The following is a 21,869-nucleotide window of genomic DNA, read 5'->3' on the forward strand; positions in this document are numbered from 1 at the left end:
AGATGAGCTCCTCACTCAATTTTACAAAGTTTAGGTGCACCTGACGCGAAGTCTCCTGTTGGTCATTGCCTCGGTAGCTATGTTCCCTCCTAAGCTTTACAAAGTTTTGGCCATCTCCCAACTCGTCGTCCCCTGTGGGTCAGCGCACCAGTGGCAGATGAGCTCCTCACTCAACTTTACAAAACTTAAGTGCACCTGACGCGGAGTCCCCTATTGGTCATCGCCTCGGCCGCTGCGTTAACCATCTCCCCCACACATCGTCTAGCTCGTTAGCACCTCGACCTCACATAAATTTTCTCCCTCACACAGTGGCGAAGATTTTGCATCTGCCTATGATCAACGTTCGGTGAACCCAGAAAATCGACCCTCAAGTTCTGACAAGTCACGATCCCCAACCCGAGGCGCACATACCCGATCGGGAAGACAAGTCCACCCATGATATAAATATTCATACATGGACTTGGGGGACCACTGTTACGCCCCTAACTGAACCACTTCAAAAAGTCCACCACCACATCAGGTGAGGCGTGGAACGCTCATCCGAAGTGGTTTCCCTAAGTGGTTCCGATGTGACTTCACCAATGGAGATGACCTGCTATCACACTACGAGGCACAGGTAATTCTACAAGATTGACCGAAGCGCCCTAACCCCCTGAATCCGAGGGGAAATGAATCTCGTGGACCTCAGCCTGAGGATCCACCGCCGATTTCAGAATAAGATCTTTGTCAAGATCTTTTCTGCCCCTAAGGTTTAAAGTGATTTGACATCTCCATAAGGCTAGTTGATGTGACTTATCAACTTTATGTCAACCCAACTCAGGAGAAGTAACTACCCGCCCACTCTACAAACGCGGCTAATTGATGCCTATGAGCAGACGCCTCATACCGTTCAGATATATACACGTGTCTCACATCCAACGGCTCTCCTCACCTATAAATACCCTAGGTTTGGCAAGAGGCAAAGGTAATGATACTCTTTCTATTTAGCACTCCATAGCAAGTAAACATATATTCTCCTCCCCACTATTTTGCACAACCTTGGTACTGTTCCGATCACCTGAGCCTAACTCGACCGTCGGAGTGTATACGATGTCGCCACCCCCCGCTAGTCCCAACCGTGTGCATTTGACCGTGCGTTGATTGTGCACATGGAGGAATACGTGGAGTGGCTATCGGTTGGCCACGTGGAGGATCCAATTTCCGAGGTCAACAATTATTATACCATTTATTTCAATGATTTATCTAGCCGTGCAGGTCTAGTAGTAAAAGATTTAGATGTTTGCATGTTTAAAAGAGTATGCCTATTTAGTTTAAGTGACATTACACCATTTTTTTAGCAAAGGCATACTGTTGGGTTCTGATACCCAATAAATCTCAGTGTGTGCGCGAGCATACCCTAGCTATTTTTAGTATGTAATTTATGTGTAGGAAAGTGGGAAAAAGACGTGCCTCAAGAGAAGAAATCCGGTTGTCTTTTGTGCTACCAAAAACTAGTGGATTCGTTTTTGTATTTTGGTTCTTTTCTTGCCTTCTTCCATTATTTTTCTGTCCTTGTCGCTTGCAAATCATCACTGTTATTTTATCCTTTGTGGTTGAGATTGAGAAGCTATCGAGGTGAATATATTAGATATTGATTGAAGCCGTTTGGATTGATTGATTGGTAGAGAAAGGTAACATGAAAAGTGAGTCTGAAAAACAACAATTTAACAATCCTTGGAGTGAATTTCCACACACATACCATACTTATGGTGAAGTATAATTAAATAAAGTTATAATGCATTTTTATTCATTTTTAAATTTCAATCTGCATATCAGAGAGTGTAATAACCTCTTGTTACTGCATAAACGTCTAAACTCTACTATCATGTAAGTTGTTTGTGCTTATTAAGAATGGATATGTTCTGATTTTGATAAGAATTGGACCGAACTGAATTAACTATTTTAGTTTTATTCTTAATAATTACCCAATCAAAATTCACAACCAAGTTGTGATAACCCGTTCCTCCAATTGGAAAACTTGGGGGAGAGAGTCGATTACAAGTTTTGCAATGCTCGCTACTCATCATTTTCTGTGAAAACCAAAAACTACAGTAAGTTGAAACTATTGAATTATTAAAGGAGATGCTATTTCTTAAAATATGAATAGATATATAAGAATGAAGAATGATAAATCCATTGAAAAAAACTATCCATTTTCAATCATTATTATCTCTTCTCCTTTCCTTTGCAAAGGAAAAATACTTTTCCAGTTTCCATGGAACCACCGAGAGAAAATGCCGACGTCGCCTTGACATTCGATTCAGCTGAGAAGATATATCCTCTGGTGGAATTCGAAGGTGCCAGAGGATGCCCGTGACAAAATGATATTTGAAAGCGATCACCACGAGGTTGACCGGTATTCAAGTGTACGGGAGTGTAAGGAAATCTGCAGTGGACGCCAGCTTCAAGAAGCTTGGAATTGAGAAATTAAGCATTGAGGATATACAAAGACTTGAGTGGAAGGTTCTAGAGACAAAGATCCATGGGTGGATTCGTGCAACCAGAGTCTCCATGATAAGTGGATTTTTTACATACTTATTCGATCCACAAAACATGATTAATTGTTGATGAAATTGGTTGAATATGGTTTAATTCGATGTAATTTTGTTTTGTAGGATCATATTGATGGATGTGACGGAATTCAAGAAAAAAAGATGCGAAAAAGGGCCAAAATGAAAGAAAACAAAAATTCAAGGACTAAAGTTCGAATAATCAAAAGTTAACTCGAAAGGTGAATCGAGAATGCAAACGAGCTAAGTATCAACTCGGGGATAATATAAGATGATAGAAGGAAGAAAATGAAGAAAAATGACCAAGATGAAAAATAATGAAAGTTCAAGGACCAAAATGCAAATACGCCAAAAGATGCACCGGAGTTGCAAACGAAAATGTTAAAGGACCAATTTGTTGAAGAACTGAATTATTGGACGATGAACAATGGAGAAAAGAAGTCATAACGCAAGAAATCAAAAATCAAGACTTAATTGTCACATTCGGGACAAACATGGCCACCATGCAATTGCATGGTGGCATGCAAGAAACGAGTTAAAAGTGAACATTGCTTGGGGATTCACGGTGGCATGCAAGAAATGAGTTAAAAGTGAACATTGCTTAGGGATTCGTGATCCTAATGTGATTAATATTCATTCACATTCAAATATCACTTGCATTCTAGTTCAGTTGAGTCATGTGTATTTACATATTAGGTTAAATTAGGGCTAATTCAAGTCACTTTTGCATTCTAGTTCAATTTTATAAAAGAGAGGAAATCAACGAAGAATGTGAAAACAGAGATGAAAAGGAGTTCTTTTGTTTTGGAGTAAAGCCTCAAAACTTTCAAGCGACTCAGCTAACTCAGCTTAATCCAAAATGGCTGAGCCGACCACAAATCCGACTTGTGAACAATAACTCATAAATGACTCTTCTACTTTTAGTTAACTAAATGTTTGTCATCATTTAACAAAATAAATTATTTGCTACAGTAATATTCTTCAACACACATTTACACAATAAAATATTCTACACACAAACCAATAATTTTCTTTAAATTTCAACCACACATTCTCCAAAAATTATTATTCAAAACTCTATATTTTCTCCTAAAATGGGAGACAAACAAATTCTAGATGTATAGTGGTGCAATATCAAATAATCCAACACATTTTTACTGTTTTTACGAATTATTCGCCCGAGACAGGGTTGTTCCAGCATTATGATAATTTTAATAAACAATTTTTTTCTAGGAAAACAATTTGGTCAAGTATTTAAGCGCATATAGTTAGCTTTAAACTGTCAAGAAGCATTAGGTCTACAACAAAAGCTTACAAAGTAATAATGAAGCACTTGTAAACATGCAAAAGCTCCAGAAAAAAATAAAAAATAAAAAAAGCCCGAAACGACAAACTTATGAAGGTTAATATGACCTTCCCAACTGCCAAACCATCATTTCTGCAGGACGTTGATCGAAACTCAATATGATCATTTAGGCCATGGAACCTCTGCCAAATAAATTAAATCTTTTACTTTACTCAATCTTGTCTTCCTCAGGATTTCCATGGGATAAACCATTGCCACTTTCTGCTGGTCTGAGCTCGGAAGGACTCCTACCCTCTTTTGAGCTCAGTGGGGAAGGTTTAATGAGCGTTAAAGTATCTTCCTTATCAAATGCTTCACTTGCATCCTCGGAGTAAGCATATCTGTTAATAAACAAAAGAAGAAAAATAAAAATTTTGAATCATAAACAGTTGAAAACTTGAAAACATTGTTCACCGCTATAAATCACCAGCAAAAACTTTGGGAAATTGGCCAACGTTGAAAATTGGACTCAAACCAGCACATTTCCTATTTAACAGTTTATGATTTCCATAATTCATGATGAAGACGTAATGTCAGCATAAATTTAGTATAGTTTGGGGTAAAGACGATTCCATCATGGAAGTGATTATAATAATGACTTGTACCCAAATATAGTTATAAATTTAGTATGTTTTCTACTTTCAACTCTGAAAATAAGCACAACGGCAATATTAATTACAACATGAGGGTTAAACTAGTTTTAACACTAATGATATAACTGGGAACTTGTCCAATTTAAGGGTTATAATTATAACCTAGGGATGGCGTTCAATGCCCAAGTGGTGCTGCAGCCCTCAGTACAATCAAAGCTGAAAATTGAACACGTGCATTCTGAAGATGAGAGTCAGGTATTTACCGCATTGAGTTTTGAGATGGAGCCCAAAGAGCACAGATGACGCACAGGAGGAAGAAAGACACGATTTGCCAGAAGGCAGGAATAATCCAAGCGTTTTTCCATTGCTCATTGTATATGTCATTTGACTTGAAATAAAGCTGCACAAAACAAAGTCATGAAATGTTTTATAACGTGGAAACATTATGAAATACAAAATATAAGATAGTTTTCATTATAAATAATGTTAGAATATTCACATCTATTTGTTGTATCAGTCAACTCTTTCAAATCTGTCGTCAACTGACAATATAACCCGATTTGATCAGACAGTATCTGAGAAGTTTTGAAGTAAGAAATTATTGTCACCGTTTCTCAATTCGACACCACAATTGATAAGAAATTCTTGATTTAACGTAGACTTTATAAAATAATCTAATTTCGTGCACACATTGGGGCCATAATCAATTATTGGAAAATACTCGTATAACACGAAGAAGGTGGTGGTTATCACCAAGTTGTCAGCGTAAGTATAGCTTTTAAGGCAATTTTTATGAAACATTTTCCTGGTTCATAAAGTTATGCTTGTTACAATTAAAAAACCATGAGTTGAAAACAAGTTGAAAATCAGCATAATTTCCTAGATTACAAACATTACCTCATAGCAAATCCAGCCCGCAGACAAAACAACAGCAACAGCTAATGCATTTGTGAACTTCCTGTAAATATCTAGTTTGGCTAGCATCCTTCTAGCCTGAGACATAATGCAATGAACAAATCAGTTGAGTTAACACTAATTTGTAATTCCACAAATCGGAGAGCAGATGCCAGAGCATAGGAAATTCCCATTGGGGAAGGGGATTGGAGGGAGGCGGAATAGAGTGAGGAAATGGGAAGAATTTGAACACGAAACCAAATTATGAAGTATGAAGGTAAAGAACAAGGAACTGCCATCTTATGAACCATGATTGGACAGATTCCCACTAACAAAACAAGATGCAATCAAAGTGGCTCTAAGAATCATAATTAAATTTCAGTTAGCAAGTCACTTATGTCTCTGAACCGATTATGCTTGGAGAATCCAAGCAATGGAGATCAAGATACGAATAAATATATAGAGTTTAAATATAAGTTCCACGAAACCAAATTATGAAGTATGAAGGTAAAGAACAAGGAACTGCCATCTTATGAACCATGATTGGACAGATTCCCACTAACAGAACAAGATGCAATCAAAGTGGCTCTAAGAATCATAATTAAATTTCAGTTAGCAAGTCACTTATGTCTCTGAACCGATTATGCTTGGAGAATCCAAGCAATGGAGATCAAGATACGAATAAATATATAGAGTTTAAATATAAGTTTTAAATTGAGTTTAGTTCTAATTAGATTAAATAAGATTTGTTTTGATATTTTGATACAATTATAGTTTATTAAGATTTTGTTTCCTTTTAACTTCTTTTAGTTTCTTGCTCTATAAAGGGAGGGGCTTCTTCAATGTAATACAAAATTAGAATATATGAATGAACATTGATTTTCCTTTTGCCTTCAAATCTTCTCTTTTTTGCACCCCTTTCTCGTTAACAAATTATAGCTCTTCCATCAATTTGGTATCAGGACAATTCGTTTTTTACGAGGACATCATTTACCTATATTTGTTTTCTTTTATTTTGACTTTTATTTTGCTTATTTTAGTTGGACTATTATTTATGGACTTATATAATTAGGCTTGGCCTTTTCTCTTTAGGATTTCATTTTATTATTTAAATCTCATTTGCCATGTAATCGAGAAAGTTCATAATTGAATAAAACTATTTTCGTGGCTTGGAGCAAATTTCTCTCCTCTCCATCTTTCTCCTATTGTTTCTTCTGTGGACTCTTATTCTGTTTTGTTTGTCCCTTACTTCCCTCCTCCATAGACCGTTCTCACTTTCAATTAACTGTTCGAGTTGGTGCTGCATGAAATTTGGTATCAGAGTCGAAACTTGAGTAATTTCTCATCTACAATCCAAAATAGTTTCACACTCTTCCCAAAAACTTGTAGAGCAACACAAACGAAATAATTTGTTTTGAGGCAGCAATTTTCTTTTTTTTTTCGATTTTCTTTCTTTGTTAAAAAAAGAGTGATAAAAAAGTTACTGTTCATCGGGGAGAAAAAGTCAGTTTTAGTATTTCATCAGTTTCTAAAAAAAAATAATAATTCCACTTTAATATTTCATCAATTTTCTTTCTCATTTTTCCTGCTGCCAAGCAAGTGTGTTGCTATATAAGCCCGAGAACCTTTTCCTAATTCGAGCCTAATAACCCAATTACTTCAACTCATGCAACCCAATAACTCAACCTAACTATCATAAAAAGACCCAGCTATCCAGCCCACTACCCAAATCATTAATCTGTTTTCCAAATCAATGAACCCAACCAAAAACTCAATTGACTCAGCCCCAAGTTTCTTTCTTCCCCAAATAAGACATCAACCCTAATCGGCCCATCTCCATAACACGATCCACTCTCCTTCCCATCTCCATAACACAGGCCCAATTCCCAAATATCTAACCTGGCCAAAAACCACCACCATCCTCCTCGTCCTAACAACCCTAATCTGACCATTGGACTCTGTTGCTTCTTGTAGGACGAAAACACTTGTCGGCGGCGGCCACGTCACCTGCTTTATCACCGCCGCCGTCATCTTCAACCCTAATCCACCCGGTATCATAGAAATTCTACAGTTTCTTCATTCATTTGCCTTAACAAGCCCCCATCAATTTAACTAGTCACCCCCCAGGCGCCAACACCGCTCCTTGTCACCGCTCCTACTTGCACTCCTACCTTTGCCGCCGCCACCAACAGGACTAACAACATCGACCCAAACCCCACACACTTCCACCCCCACACCAACCGCAACCTGAAACTCCTAGTATCAACCACCTTCGCCCTTAACCACTCGCCCACCCGTTGACTCCTATACAGTCCTTATTGTCGCCACCACCTATACTACAGCCTCTCGCCGCCACTCCTCATAGGCCAACTCCCAACTACCACCACCAACTTGCTTCTGCTTGTCTCCAACGTTCTTACCACAACACCTATTACTCCACAACAACATCTTTTCATCCATCACCTACTACTTCACTACTCAAACAGTAGCTGATAAGATATGAAATGTCGTGATTTACATCCATTAATTCTTGCATTTTTATGACTAATTAACACCTAAATATGCCAAGTACCCTTATATTGTGATTTAGGTTGCATTTGGATGATCATAGCATAAAATAAAAGGAAAGAGCGAAAAAGGACCTAAATGAAAGAAATCAAAAGTTCAGACTAAAATGCAAATATCCAAAAGTTGAATCGGAAAGAGAAACGAAGGAGTGAAAGATTTGAAGGTCAATTGATGGAAGACTTAAAATGTTGGAAAAAGGAAAACAAGAAAAAGATGCCAAGAAAAGAGAAGATGAAAGCTCAGGGACCAAGTTGCAAATAATCCCTAGTTGAGAGGAGCAGTGGGATGAAGATTCAAGAGTGTTAAAGGTCAAGTGGATGAGGAAAGAAGTCAAAGGGATGAAATATAATTAAAGTATAACCACACAGCAATTTCCAATCGAAAAGGTTATGCATCGATTTTCAGTATCATATTGGGACCCCTTTTTGACATGGTAAACGATCGAATCGGAAGATAACATCTGAAGAAAAGTTGTAGCTCTTTGAGTTAGCTTTTTAACGCACTTTGAATCACCTTAATCGGACATCGAAAAAGAAACTTACGATCAAAATACTGAAAGCTGTCCGGCAGGAAAAATGTTGTTCTATGCGGTCGCATAGTTCAAATCCAATACGGTCTCATTCTGACCTTCAGAGAACTTTTAGGCTACAAATCATTGTTCTATGAGACCATAACACTTATAATTATGCGGTCGCATAGTTCATTTCCGACACGCAATTTTTAATTTCCTAATTTGAATCAAATACTTATGAAAACAAATCTTGTACACCATATATAAGCCCCAAATCTCGTCCAAAACGGGGAGAACGCCCCCAACCCTATTTTTCTCTCTTTGTGCTCAAGATCTATGACGTGCAACTAATTTCTTTTGCTTGATCGAAGGAGACGGAAGCCTTGGAACAATTAAACTGTGAGATCCACCTTATTTTTATTGATTAATTCATATGCTTAGTATTAAATCTTCTTCTGTAATTATTTTTATGATTGTTGTGTTTGATTTCTAGAGTGCACGCTAGGTTATTAATATCAATAATCTATAGCTAAGTTAAATTTCAAAACTGTAATTGCTGAATGGTTTAACTTATGAAGCAACTAAGATTGATAATTTGTTGGTTGGAAATTATTAAATCGTAGGGAGAAGATTTATCTAGGTTAAATGCAAACGCTTGGCTTGTGTTATCTAGTTCATTGATTTCTCTAATTCGCAAAACCATTATTAAATTAAATTCTCGGGCTTGTCTAGGATTGTTTGATAATGAGGATTAATTAGATCGCTTATTTTTAATTAATTAAAACTAAGAAGAAATAGAAAAATTGTTTCGAATGAGAAATTTATTTTTCATAATGAATGCTACAATTATGAATTGATGATTGTTTGTGGATCAATGACCGGTTATTAATTTTCAACGATGGATGTTGACTTATATCAAGGTTTGTTTTATTGCTTATATTTAATTCGATGATTTGTATTATTTCAAGGAAACCAAAACCCCCCATTTTAGTTAATATTGCATCAAAAAGTAAATTAATCATTCTTCGTGGGATTGACTTTTACTTCCACTACTACATTAATTTTAAGAAGTATACGTTTTATTTTGGAGTGCCTACGACAGTACGCACCAATAGCCAACACCACCATCTCACTACTTTCCAGTCGTTGCCAACAGAGCCAAAGCCATAAACCAGCATACATCACAATCACCCACCATCCTCTACTCACCACACGACTACACTACAAGATGCAACTGGGGTGATTTCAGGAGCTGAAGACATTTGACACGAAGGAAAGGACACGAGCATAATTGGGGCCCACGCGTCAGAAATTCGAGCAACTAAACAACAGGGAGTTTTTGATTAATACTGTTTCATTTTAAAATTGCATCCATTAAATTTTTGTGCTGCTGTTTTTCTAATAATATACCTAAAATCACGTGGATGAATCCCTTGATTTCGTCAAAACCCCATTTTATCTCCACTTATTTTATGTGATTAGGTTTTGACTAGTATTTGATCCGTGCTTGTTATTCTACACAAATCAGTAGTAATAGCTTGCCATATTTGAATTTACTTAATCCCGAAATTTATTAAAAAATGTTCAAGTGGTTATTTTTCATTGCTTGCACTTATTGTTCATTGATCTCACCATTGCATATCATTTAGCTGGTATTACATTGCATGAGTTACGTAGTGGTCATTTTGTCGCCTCTATGTTCAGTACATTTACCATGGACTTATCTCACTTTGATGCACTCACTAGACAATTAGCTCAACTTGCCACTAGCCAGCACCACTTATTAACTCAATTAGCAGCTGTCCAAATCGAGATAGCCACTACTCTTGAGAAGAGTAGAGATCTAACTGCTAGTCTGAACAATTTAAAACAAATCCCTCATTTGACTGATGTTCATAAATCTGAAGTGTCCCACAATAGATAATATTGTCGTCGACAAGATAATCAAAAATATTTTCAACACGATCGTAGGGATAGGGATCAGTTCGTGAGCGATAACGAGGTCATGATCGTCATGGTACTCATTCTCTTTATTGTCATAAGGAGCGTTTCTTTAGAGACTTTAAATTAGGTACTCCTACTTTCGATGGTTGCTTAGATCATGAAATTGTAACCTAATGGAACACCCTTACACAAGGGAATCGGCTAGTAACTAAGTACATTGCTCAATTTAAGGAATTTCAAATAAAATGTCATATCGTTGAGGATGAGGCCTTGACTTTGAGTAGGTTTATACAAGGTCTAAGAAATGAACTTAGGCGTGAGCTTTTCTCCCAAAGCATCACTACTCTTGATCACGCTTACTCTTTAGCTCGAGATTATGAATTACTTATTAGTACTCCATATGAAAACCGCGATCACCATCGTCCACCAATCTCGTCATAGCTGCTTTTTCTTAAGTCTATCAAAAGGCCATTCCCATATAATGTTTCTCTCGTATTGGAAAATAAGGGTAAATTTTCTAAAATTCCAAGGGCTTCTTGTCACTTGCATTACTTCAATTCTAAGGATTTTGCATCTCTTCTGAATGTCCTAGCCGAGCCTTAGTCATTGAAGAACAAAAGAATATAATATATAAGCGTTCAGAAAATCAAATCTATAAACCTAAACTTAAAGAATTTGATGACTTGGATGTTAGTGAAAACACCCCCTTAGATAGTATTCGGACTGTTCCTATGAACCTAGGTATTCTATCCCTTGTTCCCAATACCTCTCAATCAAATGTTGTGTACATACTCTTATCCAACCCAAAGATACTAATGATTTGTGTAATCATGCCCTTTTCAAGAAAAAATTTAGAATTCGGGATTTGATCCTTCCTATAACTCAAACTGTGTAAAACAGTTCCATAAATTGATCATTAGATATGAGTCTATTTGAAGTTGTTCATAGGTGTAAGCCTAGGAAGTCGTTAGATCTCATTCCTATGTCCCCACGTACTAGAGTGTCAGTGTTAGCCGAAACATTTTTACATCTTCGTGATTTGCATATTGAGATCAATAAACAACTTGAAGCCAGTAATGTAAAATATATAAACTCCAAGCTGATTTGCATGACCGATATGTAGAGTTTAATATTGAGGATTATGTTATATTGCAAGTCTATAGTGCTAGTCCTTATGAAATTTTAAAGCATGTTGGTTCAAATACATGTGTCATTGATCTTCTATCACATTTTGGCCATCATTCTATTTTAACTGTTAAGGACTTCGTTGCTTACAATGGCTATTTTAATCCCTCTGATGATCATTTTCTACCTCCACAAAGGAATTTAGACACTGAATCTTTTGCTATGTCTACTCCAATACCATCTATCACAGCACACAAAGATAAGATTGATATTATTTTAGATGATCAGATTGTGTTGACCAATGATAGAGAGATTCAATGCTCTTTTTTTGTTGGGTGGATCGACTTGATTCTATTGGTACATAGATCCTCGAAAAGAAACTTCAATAGCGTAATCCAGATTAATTAGAACTTTATAAGAGTCAGCAAGATCTTCCTTTACCCAGTTCATCTTGGTCGGATCATATGCTTGGGGATAATTTGCAAATGGTGTTGTCATCATTTGTTGATTTCTGATATTTGGTTCGTCAGAAAGATCGTCCCCGTGGCATGACTTGAAGCATTTTGGGTATCAGAATAACTGCAGCCTCTAGTGATATATCCACTCAACAGGGTCGAGTTTTCTCCTACCTAGAGAGTGTTGAGAAGGACATCATTCACCTATATTTGTTTTATTATATTTGGACTTTTATTTTGCTTATTTTAGTTGGACTATTATTTATGGACTTATATCAGGGGCTTGGCCTTTTCTCTTTAGGGTTTCATTTTGTTGTTTAAATCTCATTTGCCATGTAATCGAGACAGTTGATGATTGAATAAAACTATTTTTTGACTTGTGGCAATTTTCTCTTTTCTCTCCATTTTTCTCCTATTGATTCTTCAGTGGACTCTTATTCTATCCCGTTCTTCCCTTGTTTCCCTCTTCTCCATAGATCCATTCTAACTTTCAATTAATTGTTCGAGTTGGTGCTGCGTCAATTTTCCTTAGACCTGACATCACTCGATATCAAATCCAAAAATTAACCAATCATTTTCATCAAATCCATACACAAGCCTCAACCTTCCATCACCCATCTAAGACCTTAATCAACGAGTTGTCTCATCTAAATATATGCATACTCCCAAACCATGTACCAAAATCTGAGAACAGCACAAAAACAAGAAGAATTGTCTCAACAATAGCAGCAACCTTTTTTCTGTTTAGAAGTTTATTAGTTCAAAAAAAAGTGTGAAAAAATTAAAATATAAATTCAGCAGTTATTCATCTGTAGATTATTTGATGTTTTTAGTTTAGTTGTGAAAAAATTAAAATATAAATTCAGCAGTTATTCATCTGTAGATTATTTGATGTTTTTAGTTTAGTTGTAGATTATTTGATGTTTTTAGTTTAACAGACAACATGCTACAACATGCTATGCTATTTTTGCCTTTCCTCTCTTTCAACCAATTTTACCGATTTGTTTCAGTGGGATATCATTACTATTGCAAATAGAAGTTTCCTTGGTTCTAGGTAACATATTTGCTAAATATTCAGTTATTGTTCCATTAATTTATTTTAAGTTGGTGCCACATTCACTTGTAGACATACATATCCATTCTTACTAAGCCATTCTGGTATGCCACCTGTCCATATTAACCTCCTTATTCCGCTAAGATCATCTTTTGAATATTTTGTTCCTCAATGATCGAACACTTGGTACCTTAAAGCATAACTAGTCTAATTGAACTAGCACTTCGATGTGATAGTTGTTTTTCAATCACACAGAATTCATATAATAGTTCTCAATTTTGTCCAACCTGCTTTAATTCTATGCATTATATCCTTTATAAGTCCTCCATATTAGATATTATACTTAAAACGCTAAAACAATTACTCTTCGAGACAATATAATCACTATTAAATTCGAAAAGTCAATTTATCCCCTCCTCATTTCATTAATTAGAGCTATGTCATCAAGAATACATATACGAAGGATCTCTCTTGGATGCGTCTCATAAGCTCACTCACAGGCAAAAGTGAAAAGATGAACATCGAGGGGAACTTCATTCATAGTGTAGCTCAATAATGCAACAAGGGCTTCAAAAGTAACACTTCTATCATTAAAATACAAACTTGCATTTTATACAGTTTCATTTTGTTTATAGAGGACCCATAAAAAACCAAATAAAATGCCTAGCTCAAGGAATTCCAGCTTTAATATGTTAAGACGAAACAACTACACATAAATGAAGAACAAAGTACCTGAAGCTTATTCAAGGTTGAAGAGAGGGAGGTGAAAATCCAAAGAATGAAGAAAGCATCCAAAATAGCCACAGGAAGTACAAAAAACAGTCTAGCTTTGCCTGAAAGATCACTTTCAGCACCAACATTTTCGACCAGTTCAAGCACTTCAGATGCAACAAAAAAGGTTGTTCCAAGCATAAGAACTTTAGATGTAAGACCGCCTAATGTAGGTCTAACAACACCATAACCCATAGAAACCATAAGGATGATCAACCACGAAACAGTACGTTTCACAGTTCCAAAGGTGACTGCCCATACAGTGATCCCAGTTGGTCTGACTCCAGTTTCATTGAACTCGGCATAATCAAAATACCACAATGCCATCTCAAACATTCCCAATGTTATTAAAAGTGTCACACAGTTTTGCAATGGAAGAACTTCTCGCCAGTGTCTTGCATACTGGGAGAACCAGAAGATTCCCAGAACCACAAATCCAAGAGACATGAAGCCATAGAAGTTCATAAGGGGTGCCATTCTACCAGGTAGGTAACCGGTAGGATTTTTCCAGATGGTTTTCCCCTTGACAATAACGTCTTTGAGATTTGGATCGCAATAAATAAAATACATATTGTACATCCCAGATTTTGTAATCTGTATTGATCTTGGTGGCAGAATAGTCTCTACCTTATCAACATCAAATGATACACCAAATACTTGAGGCCAACCAGGATTATAAGTAGATGGGCGGTGAATGATTTGTCCTTGTGTACAAACTCCAAGTTTTGCAAGATCTGCTGTGCAGCATACAGCTCTTTGACCCCCATAGGCTGAGCCCCCAATGGTCTCTCTATCGTCTACTTCAAATACAATTGCATGAATTGACCCTGAGCTGATATTTGAAATTTCTCCAGGTCTTTGAAATATAATCTTTTCAAAGCTGGTTTGGAGACAAATCAATGGTCAGTTCTTGCGTGGGTCTTTGTATGCAGTTATAAATTAGAAACCAAATCACTTAGAACCATAAATTGGGAAATGCATGCATTCCGAATGGAAAACCAAAATATGTTTTCATAGTTCTAGACCATTTACTTGCTTAGCAGATGATGTTCTAATTTTCTCTGATACACGGATTTAGAAGGCTAGTACTACACCATCAGAAAAATGGAATATAACATTATTACCCTTTTGTTCATATAAACTAAGTCCATTTTTCAACACTACCAAAAAGAATTATGAAAATATTTTACAGCGTTTGCAACCCAGAAATCACCAAAAGAGTGAAAGTTTAGCTGTTCTTCTCACCATAAATTTGAAAATCTGGTTTCCGCGTTTTCACAACAAGCAAAAACATAAAGTAATTCTCCTTCATTTTCTTTCATGATCTATTTCACGCACTGCCAATAATTGCTTCTTTAGAAATTACCGACATCAGTTTCTAAGTTAATTTACTGCACAGATGATTCAGTCGATCCAACTTAAAATATTGGAAGTAATTGATCAAAGAATTTCAAAAAGAGAGAGAGAGAGAGAGAGAGAGAGAGAGAGAGAGAGAGAGAAATTCATCAATCAATTGCTTCAGGTTGAAATCGAGGAAATTCACCGAATGAAAGAGTCGGGAGGTGAGGATTCATTGAGGTTGGGTATAGAAGCGTAGAGTCCTTCGCTGCCACCGTGGACTACGAAAGCATTTCCCTTGCTCACGAACCTCTCTCCGGTGTACTCATGTACCGACGCTTCAATCCGCAGGCAAAGCAACAGCAGCGAAAGAGGTAAAAATGCAGTTACTGAGTTCAATCTCCTCAACATTTCTTGCTGCTGTGAATGATTATTCACTTTGCAAATCGCAATCAAGCTAGATCTGCAGCTGACGGTGAATCATGACTTAAGTTGTACTACTGTAGAGAGAGAGAGAGACAGAGAGCGAGGCGGGGGGGGGACACATATGGTGGGGGAGGGAGGGAGGGGGGGAGGGGGGGGGGGGGGGGGGGGGGGGGGGGGGGGGGACGCGGGGTCAGTGTCTTAACAGGAGTTAATTGAAAAATGTGTATTTTTTTTATTTTTTATTTTTGGGCGGTTTTATTGATATTTTTAGATGGAAAATATTTTTTTTTTAATCACATCATCATATTTTTTATAAATTTAAGAAAAATAAAAGAATGTAGAATTTTATTTTTTATGATATTTTCAATAATATTTTGGAAAATATGTGATTAAAATGTATAAAAAATTAAATTGCAGAAATTACAAAAAAAAGAAAAAAGTCTGCTTTTACATGGTAATTTGCAAAAAGTTTATAATGCCCATTTTACAATAATTTAGGCCAGAATGCCCTCATTAACAATTTTAAGTTCCACATTGAAGACAAAATTATTCATATAGCTAAAAATTATATTGGCCAATAATAACTTGACACATAACATATACTCTCCACATCACATTTATATAGGTTGATTTTATTTTCCACATGGACGGGTTTGTACCTATCTATCCAAATCTTCTATCCAATAGGTTCACAGTCGGATCTCTTCTTTGATTCGATATGGGTCTTCCTAGTTCGGACCTAAGGTACTTATCCCTATTTCTTTGGAGTCTAAGAAAACTCTCCGGAGCACTAGATCGTTGATTAGGAATGACTTTTTCTTCACCGTTGAATTATAATATTTGTTCATTTTACCTTTGATAGGCTGCCAGCCTTAACAGGGATTCATCATGTGTTTCATCAATAAAGTCGAGGTCGTACCTTTGGAGCTCCTCAATGGTAATCTAGCTAAAATGTAAGCGACGAGGTGATGGTACTTAGACCTCAACTCGGCTCATGGCCTCAGTACCGTAAGCCATTGAAAATGGAATTTCTCCTGTGGGAGTCCTGTGGTGGTTCAGATTGCCCACAGCACTTGCGGTAGTTTATCTACCCATGCCCCTTTCGATGTATCTAGCTGTCTCTTTAGGACATGCTTTGTTTTGTTCATTGCCTCCACTTGCCTTTTGGCCTGGGATGATGTGGTGTGGAGAAGTGCTTCTTGATACCAAACTCATCACATAAGTCCTTAACTTTCTTGTTGTCAAATTGTCTTCGTCAGAGAAAATTGAATGGAGAATTCTGAACTGGCATATGGTATTTTTCCATAAGAATTTGGAAGTATTTGATTCTGTGATTTTGGCCAAAAGCTCGGCTTCAACCCACTTCGTGAAATAGTCTATTGCAATAATTACGAAGAGGTGTACTTTCTCACAAATTCAACCACCCAATTAATTCCTTTCTTCAAGTCCAAGTCCAACAAGATTTGTTGAATATTGATCCAATTCCAAAAAGCTAACAGATTTTCCTTGGATCCTTTCAAGTCAAGCTTACTTGAAGCCTCTGAAACCTCTCCATCTCTCCTTCTCCGCTGCCTCCTTCGCAACCTCCTCCCTCACATCCTTCTCATTCACTTATCGCACCCTCTCTATTTTTACTGCCTTCATGGTAGACTTTATTAGCTTCGGTTGGATGAGAGGGGCTTTACTGGAATGAGACATCGTCGTCCCGAACTTCACCGAAGAGCCACTGCTATGCACCAGCTTCCTCTTCTTGTAAGGTTTATCCGGGGCCTTTCCCTTACCTTTGTCCTTCTTGCCCTAGACATCCTTTGAGGGCACCTCATTAGTATCCCATTCTGTTTGACTTTTGCTAAGGCACTCAAGCTTATTTCCCTGATCCTTGACCCACCTAAAAGAAGGTTTCAAAGCCTTTACACCAACAGTAGAAGTGGCCTTCAAAACATTGGCCATGTCAGGAGTGGAGTATTCCCTCTTCTTGAACTTGTCTGTAAGCAACAACAAACAGAAGTTAGAACTCAAAAAAAAAAAATTGAAATAAAACTCAAGTATGAGCGCTCTTACCTTTGGAGGCCATAAGTCCAAAATCGATAAAGTATTTACTCATCTCTATGAGGTGTCTACTTTAAACTGGTATTCACTGACTACCACATATCCCGACCTCAAAAAAAGGAATGTTCGTGGGCCTCAGGGACTAACATTTCTATGTTATAGGGCATGTAGTATCTATCCCTAAGTTCGGCTAATCTCTTATGGGTCATAGCAGAAAGTATCCTAGCAGCCCCCAGTCCGCCTCGTAATCTATGGACTCCTCGATCATTGCATAACGCTCAACCTCGGACCCCTTAGTTCCTGTCCCTCACTAAATGTGGCTTTGGTAACCAATTCTTTACCTAACCCAGAATCCATGTCAAAAATACAAAATTGATGAAGATCACAAAAAAAGGAACTTTATACAGGAAAGTACCTATGCAAAGAACTCTAATGAAACAGAAGAACGCTGGAGAACAAAAAGATGCTAAACATTTTGAGAGAACATTGTAGAAGTAAAGGCTTCAAAGTGGTGATGATTCTACTTTTATGTGAAGGTAAAATGAATCCCGGCCGTTAGATTGAGGCCCATTTAATCTGAGCCGTCAATTTTTACTTGAATCTGAGGCGTAGAATTCAAAAGATTTTTTCAAACCAACGCCTCAAATTAATGCGTGCTACCCACAAACCATCCATGCACGTCTCCTTCAAAATCCCCAAATGCATCCATCATTGCGCATTTAATTCAATAGTCGTACGTCTATCGAAAGTTGCAACAGTTAGACTACTTTTTCTTGTTTTTTGGTAATGTACACAAACATCAAATCATTGGCACGATTAACGAAAACAATCATCACAACAAATGAGCATCAGCATTTCAGCATATCCTGCCTTGACTTGAAATCACATTTAGCTATAACAATGAGAATAAGCCCTGGCACTTCAACTATCTCTCTAACTCGGCTGCAAACAAAAATTCAACAACTATAACACAATCAGCCTTGGCAGTTCAACTAGGGCTGTAAACGAAAATCGCAAAATCGGAAAATCGAACCAAAACCGCATTTTAGAAACCGTCGGTTTGGTGCCACGTGAACCAGGTCAACGAAATGGTTTTGACCCAAACTAAACCGGTCAAAATGGTTTGGTTTATATTTGAGAATTTTAATTGCGGTTTAAAACCAAACATGACCGGTGAAAAAATATATAAAAATAAAAAAATGAAAAGATGAAATTTTTTGAAAATTCATCCAAATATGTAAAATTCAATAATTTTATCATTTGGGGGTATTTTTGTCAATTTCTAATTTTTTAATATAGATATATTATTATTATTATTATTATCATCATCATCATCAACCAATAATCCTAATATATATCTAATAATTTCAAAACTAACATAATCTATCAAAAGCCTTTTTTCTCTTCAAAATTTAGATGAACACCAGTCGATTCCAAACACAGTCTTGAGCCATCGTCACCACACACTTCTTTTTCAGATTTTTCACGTCTTTTCAAAGTTGAATTGAAGTCCATTATACCAAATCGGAGACAAAGATTCTATACTTTCGGTGATAATATTTGTTACGAATAAAGTTTTAAATCAATAATTTTTTGGAGCAAATTAAGATAAGAATCTGAAATTAAATGCATTTCGTAATATCATACAAATGTAAACTTGTGTAATTGTTATATTTAGATATTATAAACAATTGCTTTATTATTGTGAGTGGTTATTCTCTTTATTTAATTGGTATCATTTTTTCAGATATGATGATCACAAGATCTTGTTAGACATCATTATATTTTTTGGGCCTTATATCTAGTTTAGTAGACTTTTATTGTAACGTTATTGTATCGTCATTAGCCTAAAAAGGTGAAAAAAAACTGTGTTTTAGTTTATTGTGATTTCACTTTAATTTAGTTAGTATTTAAATTTATAATAGATATATTTAGCCTATGTTTGAGCCACATTTTCCATATCATCATAATGAGAAAATTGACTAATGGAGAGGATGTTGGGTCCCACACATGAAACAGCAGGTCAACAAAGGCGGCTGGACTTGTGAGATAACGGTCCAAATTTTCATTTTTTTATCCTAAAAATTTGGTTCAGACAGGGGCTTAGTTTGTTTTAAATTTATTACTAGTAAGATATAAATATATATTAAATTCAATGAATTAATGACATAAAAGTAGACGGGCAAAAAAATATATAGTGAAACCGGTGGTTTAAAACCGGACCAAACCGTTAGGTTTAGGTTTGAATTTTTTTTCAAACCATTCAAAATGGTTTGGTTTAGGTTTGGGTTTTTCTCAAATCGTTTTATACGGTTTGATTTGAAAATATGTCAAAATCGATAAAATCAGACCGCTTACACCCCTAAGTTCAACAATGTCCTACCTCAACTTCAAATTAATGTCAACAATCATAGAAATGAGTCTCGACAGCCCAAAATTTCTTTCCTCGACTCACATTGAATGCAATAATGGTGAACTTTATGTACTAATCACGACACAGCACTATTAATTCTAAACTCCAACACATAACATAAAATGACTATACTTGGATTTAGGAGACTATTGTTATGACTCGTTACACGTGGCTCTATGTGTCCAATCTACTATAGCCTTGGCCCACTCAAGCCGAAGCGCGTGGCATGGTGGTTGAGGCCCTGAAGCCAATGTGGAATGCAACGTAGCCAAAATTAACATCTCAACTGAAGCTCAGCATCATGAAGACCGAAGAGCATTGGACGAAGTGGTTTAATTCGAGGCCTATATGCAAAACTCGATGCCTCCGAAGCACTTTCTATATCACTTCTTCCAAAAGATTCGTTTTTACACAAGTATTGTAATACTCCGAAATTTTATGCTAGTTTAAATTTATTTAAGATGGCGATTTAACTTTCAATACTATATTTGGCCATAAGAAAATGGGACACCACCTTTGTAGTAGTTAATGTTAGAGGTAGCTAATGACTACAAGCATGAGGTGTTAAATGTTGTGTTTACATGAAGTGATTATTAATTAGTCGAACCTTAAGTCAAGTATGAAATTGAATGTGTGATTTGCATGATTGAATAATCAAATGTTGATTGTACATATTTTTCTTGTTTTCTAGCAATTTGAAAATTGGATTTTCGGATTAAAAAAAAAATTAAAAATTGGCAACTGTTGCCGGCGGGAAGAAGAGCGGCGACGGTCGCCGCTGCTGGGAGCGGCAGCAGGCGCCGCTGCACCAGGCAGCGGCCCCTGCTGCCTACACAGCAGCGTGAAAACGCTGCTGTGTGAGCAGCATTTTCACGCTGCTGTAGCGGAAGGAGCCGCTGCTCATGCGGCTCCTGCCGCGGGACACTAAGAGGCGCCGGCCGGCGATGCCGGCGCCAACAACAAATAAATAAAAAAAAATTAGGGTTATCAGAAATCGGGTGGTGGCAGGGGGTTACTCTGCAATTACTGTAATTACGGGGGCCTTCCTGCAATTTTATAAAGAGTGTCAGTTTGCAAATTTTGAAAAGGACCTGTTTCTGTAATTTGAGAAATTGGGAGGGCCGGTTCTGAAATTTTCGAAATTTTAAGGTTTTGATTGTAAATTTTAACTTGGGTCAAATTTCAATTTCCAAATGGTTTTAAATTTGAATTTTGAATTGATTTTAAAATTGCACTTTAAATGGGTTTGACTGTTGGGAATCTACTTATACATGCACAGCGAAAAATTAAATTATTTCGATTCCCATCCAATAGATCTCATTGTGTTTGGTTAGGAATTGTGATAAGATTGTACCTTTTCCAGATCTGCAATCCTTTTGCTTTTCTTTTCGTTCCACAACTTTGATTCGCCACCACAGCTGTCCAATTGTCCAGCCTCCAACGGTGATCCACACAGAGAATATGATTGCAGCCTCTAGGATTTTCTCTTGTGCCAGCAAGAATAATGAAAACTTTAATGGACCTCAAACCCTAGTTATGTATTTATATAAACTCAAACAGGCTCGACCCGGTCCGGTCCAATAATCAATTAATCCAATTAATTAAACCCGGTCCGTGAATTAATTAATCCAATTAATTAACTCGAAAATATAAATAACAAATCCAATTAATTAATTTATTCAACGATTGTTAAATTAATCAATTGGCAATTTGCAATCTTCCAATTCTCTTTTGTGTGTGACCCATTAGGTTCCCGACCACGATGCCTAACGACGTGAAATATTATTTTGATCTAATCAAAATTGATAAATTAAAACACCCTTTTAATTTATCG

At 36.6% G+C, this 21,869-nt stretch overlaps 1 protein-coding gene across 1 annotated transcript; it reads right to left on the reverse strand.

Annotated features, from left to right (window-relative positions):
• Positions 1-3,749: 3,749 nt before the first annotated feature.
• LOC111405067 (transmembrane protein 87A-like) lies at positions 3,750-15,677 on the reverse strand. The gene is made up of 5 exons (XM_023033760.1): positions 15,353-15,677; positions 13,771-14,689; positions 5,385-5,480; positions 4,751-4,887; positions 3,750-4,235 (listed from the first exon to the last, which is right to left on the reverse strand). The coding sequence occupies exons 1-5, from the start codon at positions 15,556-15,558 to the stop codon at positions 4,064-4,066; spliced, it is 1,530 nt and encodes a 509-aa protein (XP_022889528.1). The 5' UTR covers positions 15,559-15,677; the 3' UTR covers positions 3,750-4,063.
• Positions 15,678-21,869: the final 6,192 nt, after the last annotated feature.

The sequence above is a fragment of the Olea europaea genome, chromosome 12 (genome assembly GCF_002742605.1).
Source record: "Olea europaea var. sylvestris chromosome 12, O_europaea_v1, whole genome shotgun sequence".
NCBI classification, from domain to species: domain Eukaryota; kingdom Viridiplantae; phylum Streptophyta; class Magnoliopsida; order Lamiales; family Oleaceae; genus Olea; species Olea europaea.

Bases quoted from the DNA above. Each gene is read 5' to 3' on its own strand.
- LOC111405067 (XM_023033760.1), bottom strand. From the start codon at position 15,558: ATGTTGAGGAGATTGAACTCAGTAACTGCATTTTTACCTCTTTCGCTG. The intron at 4,888-5,384 runs GTAATGTTTGTA...TGTTTTGTGCAG, and splicing joins CGGGCTGGATTTGCTATGAG to CTTTATTTCAAGTCAAATGA. The intron at 4,236-4,750 runs GTAAATACCTGA...GTTTATTAACAG, and splicing joins CCATCTCAAAACTCAATGCG to ATATGCTTACTCCGAGGATG.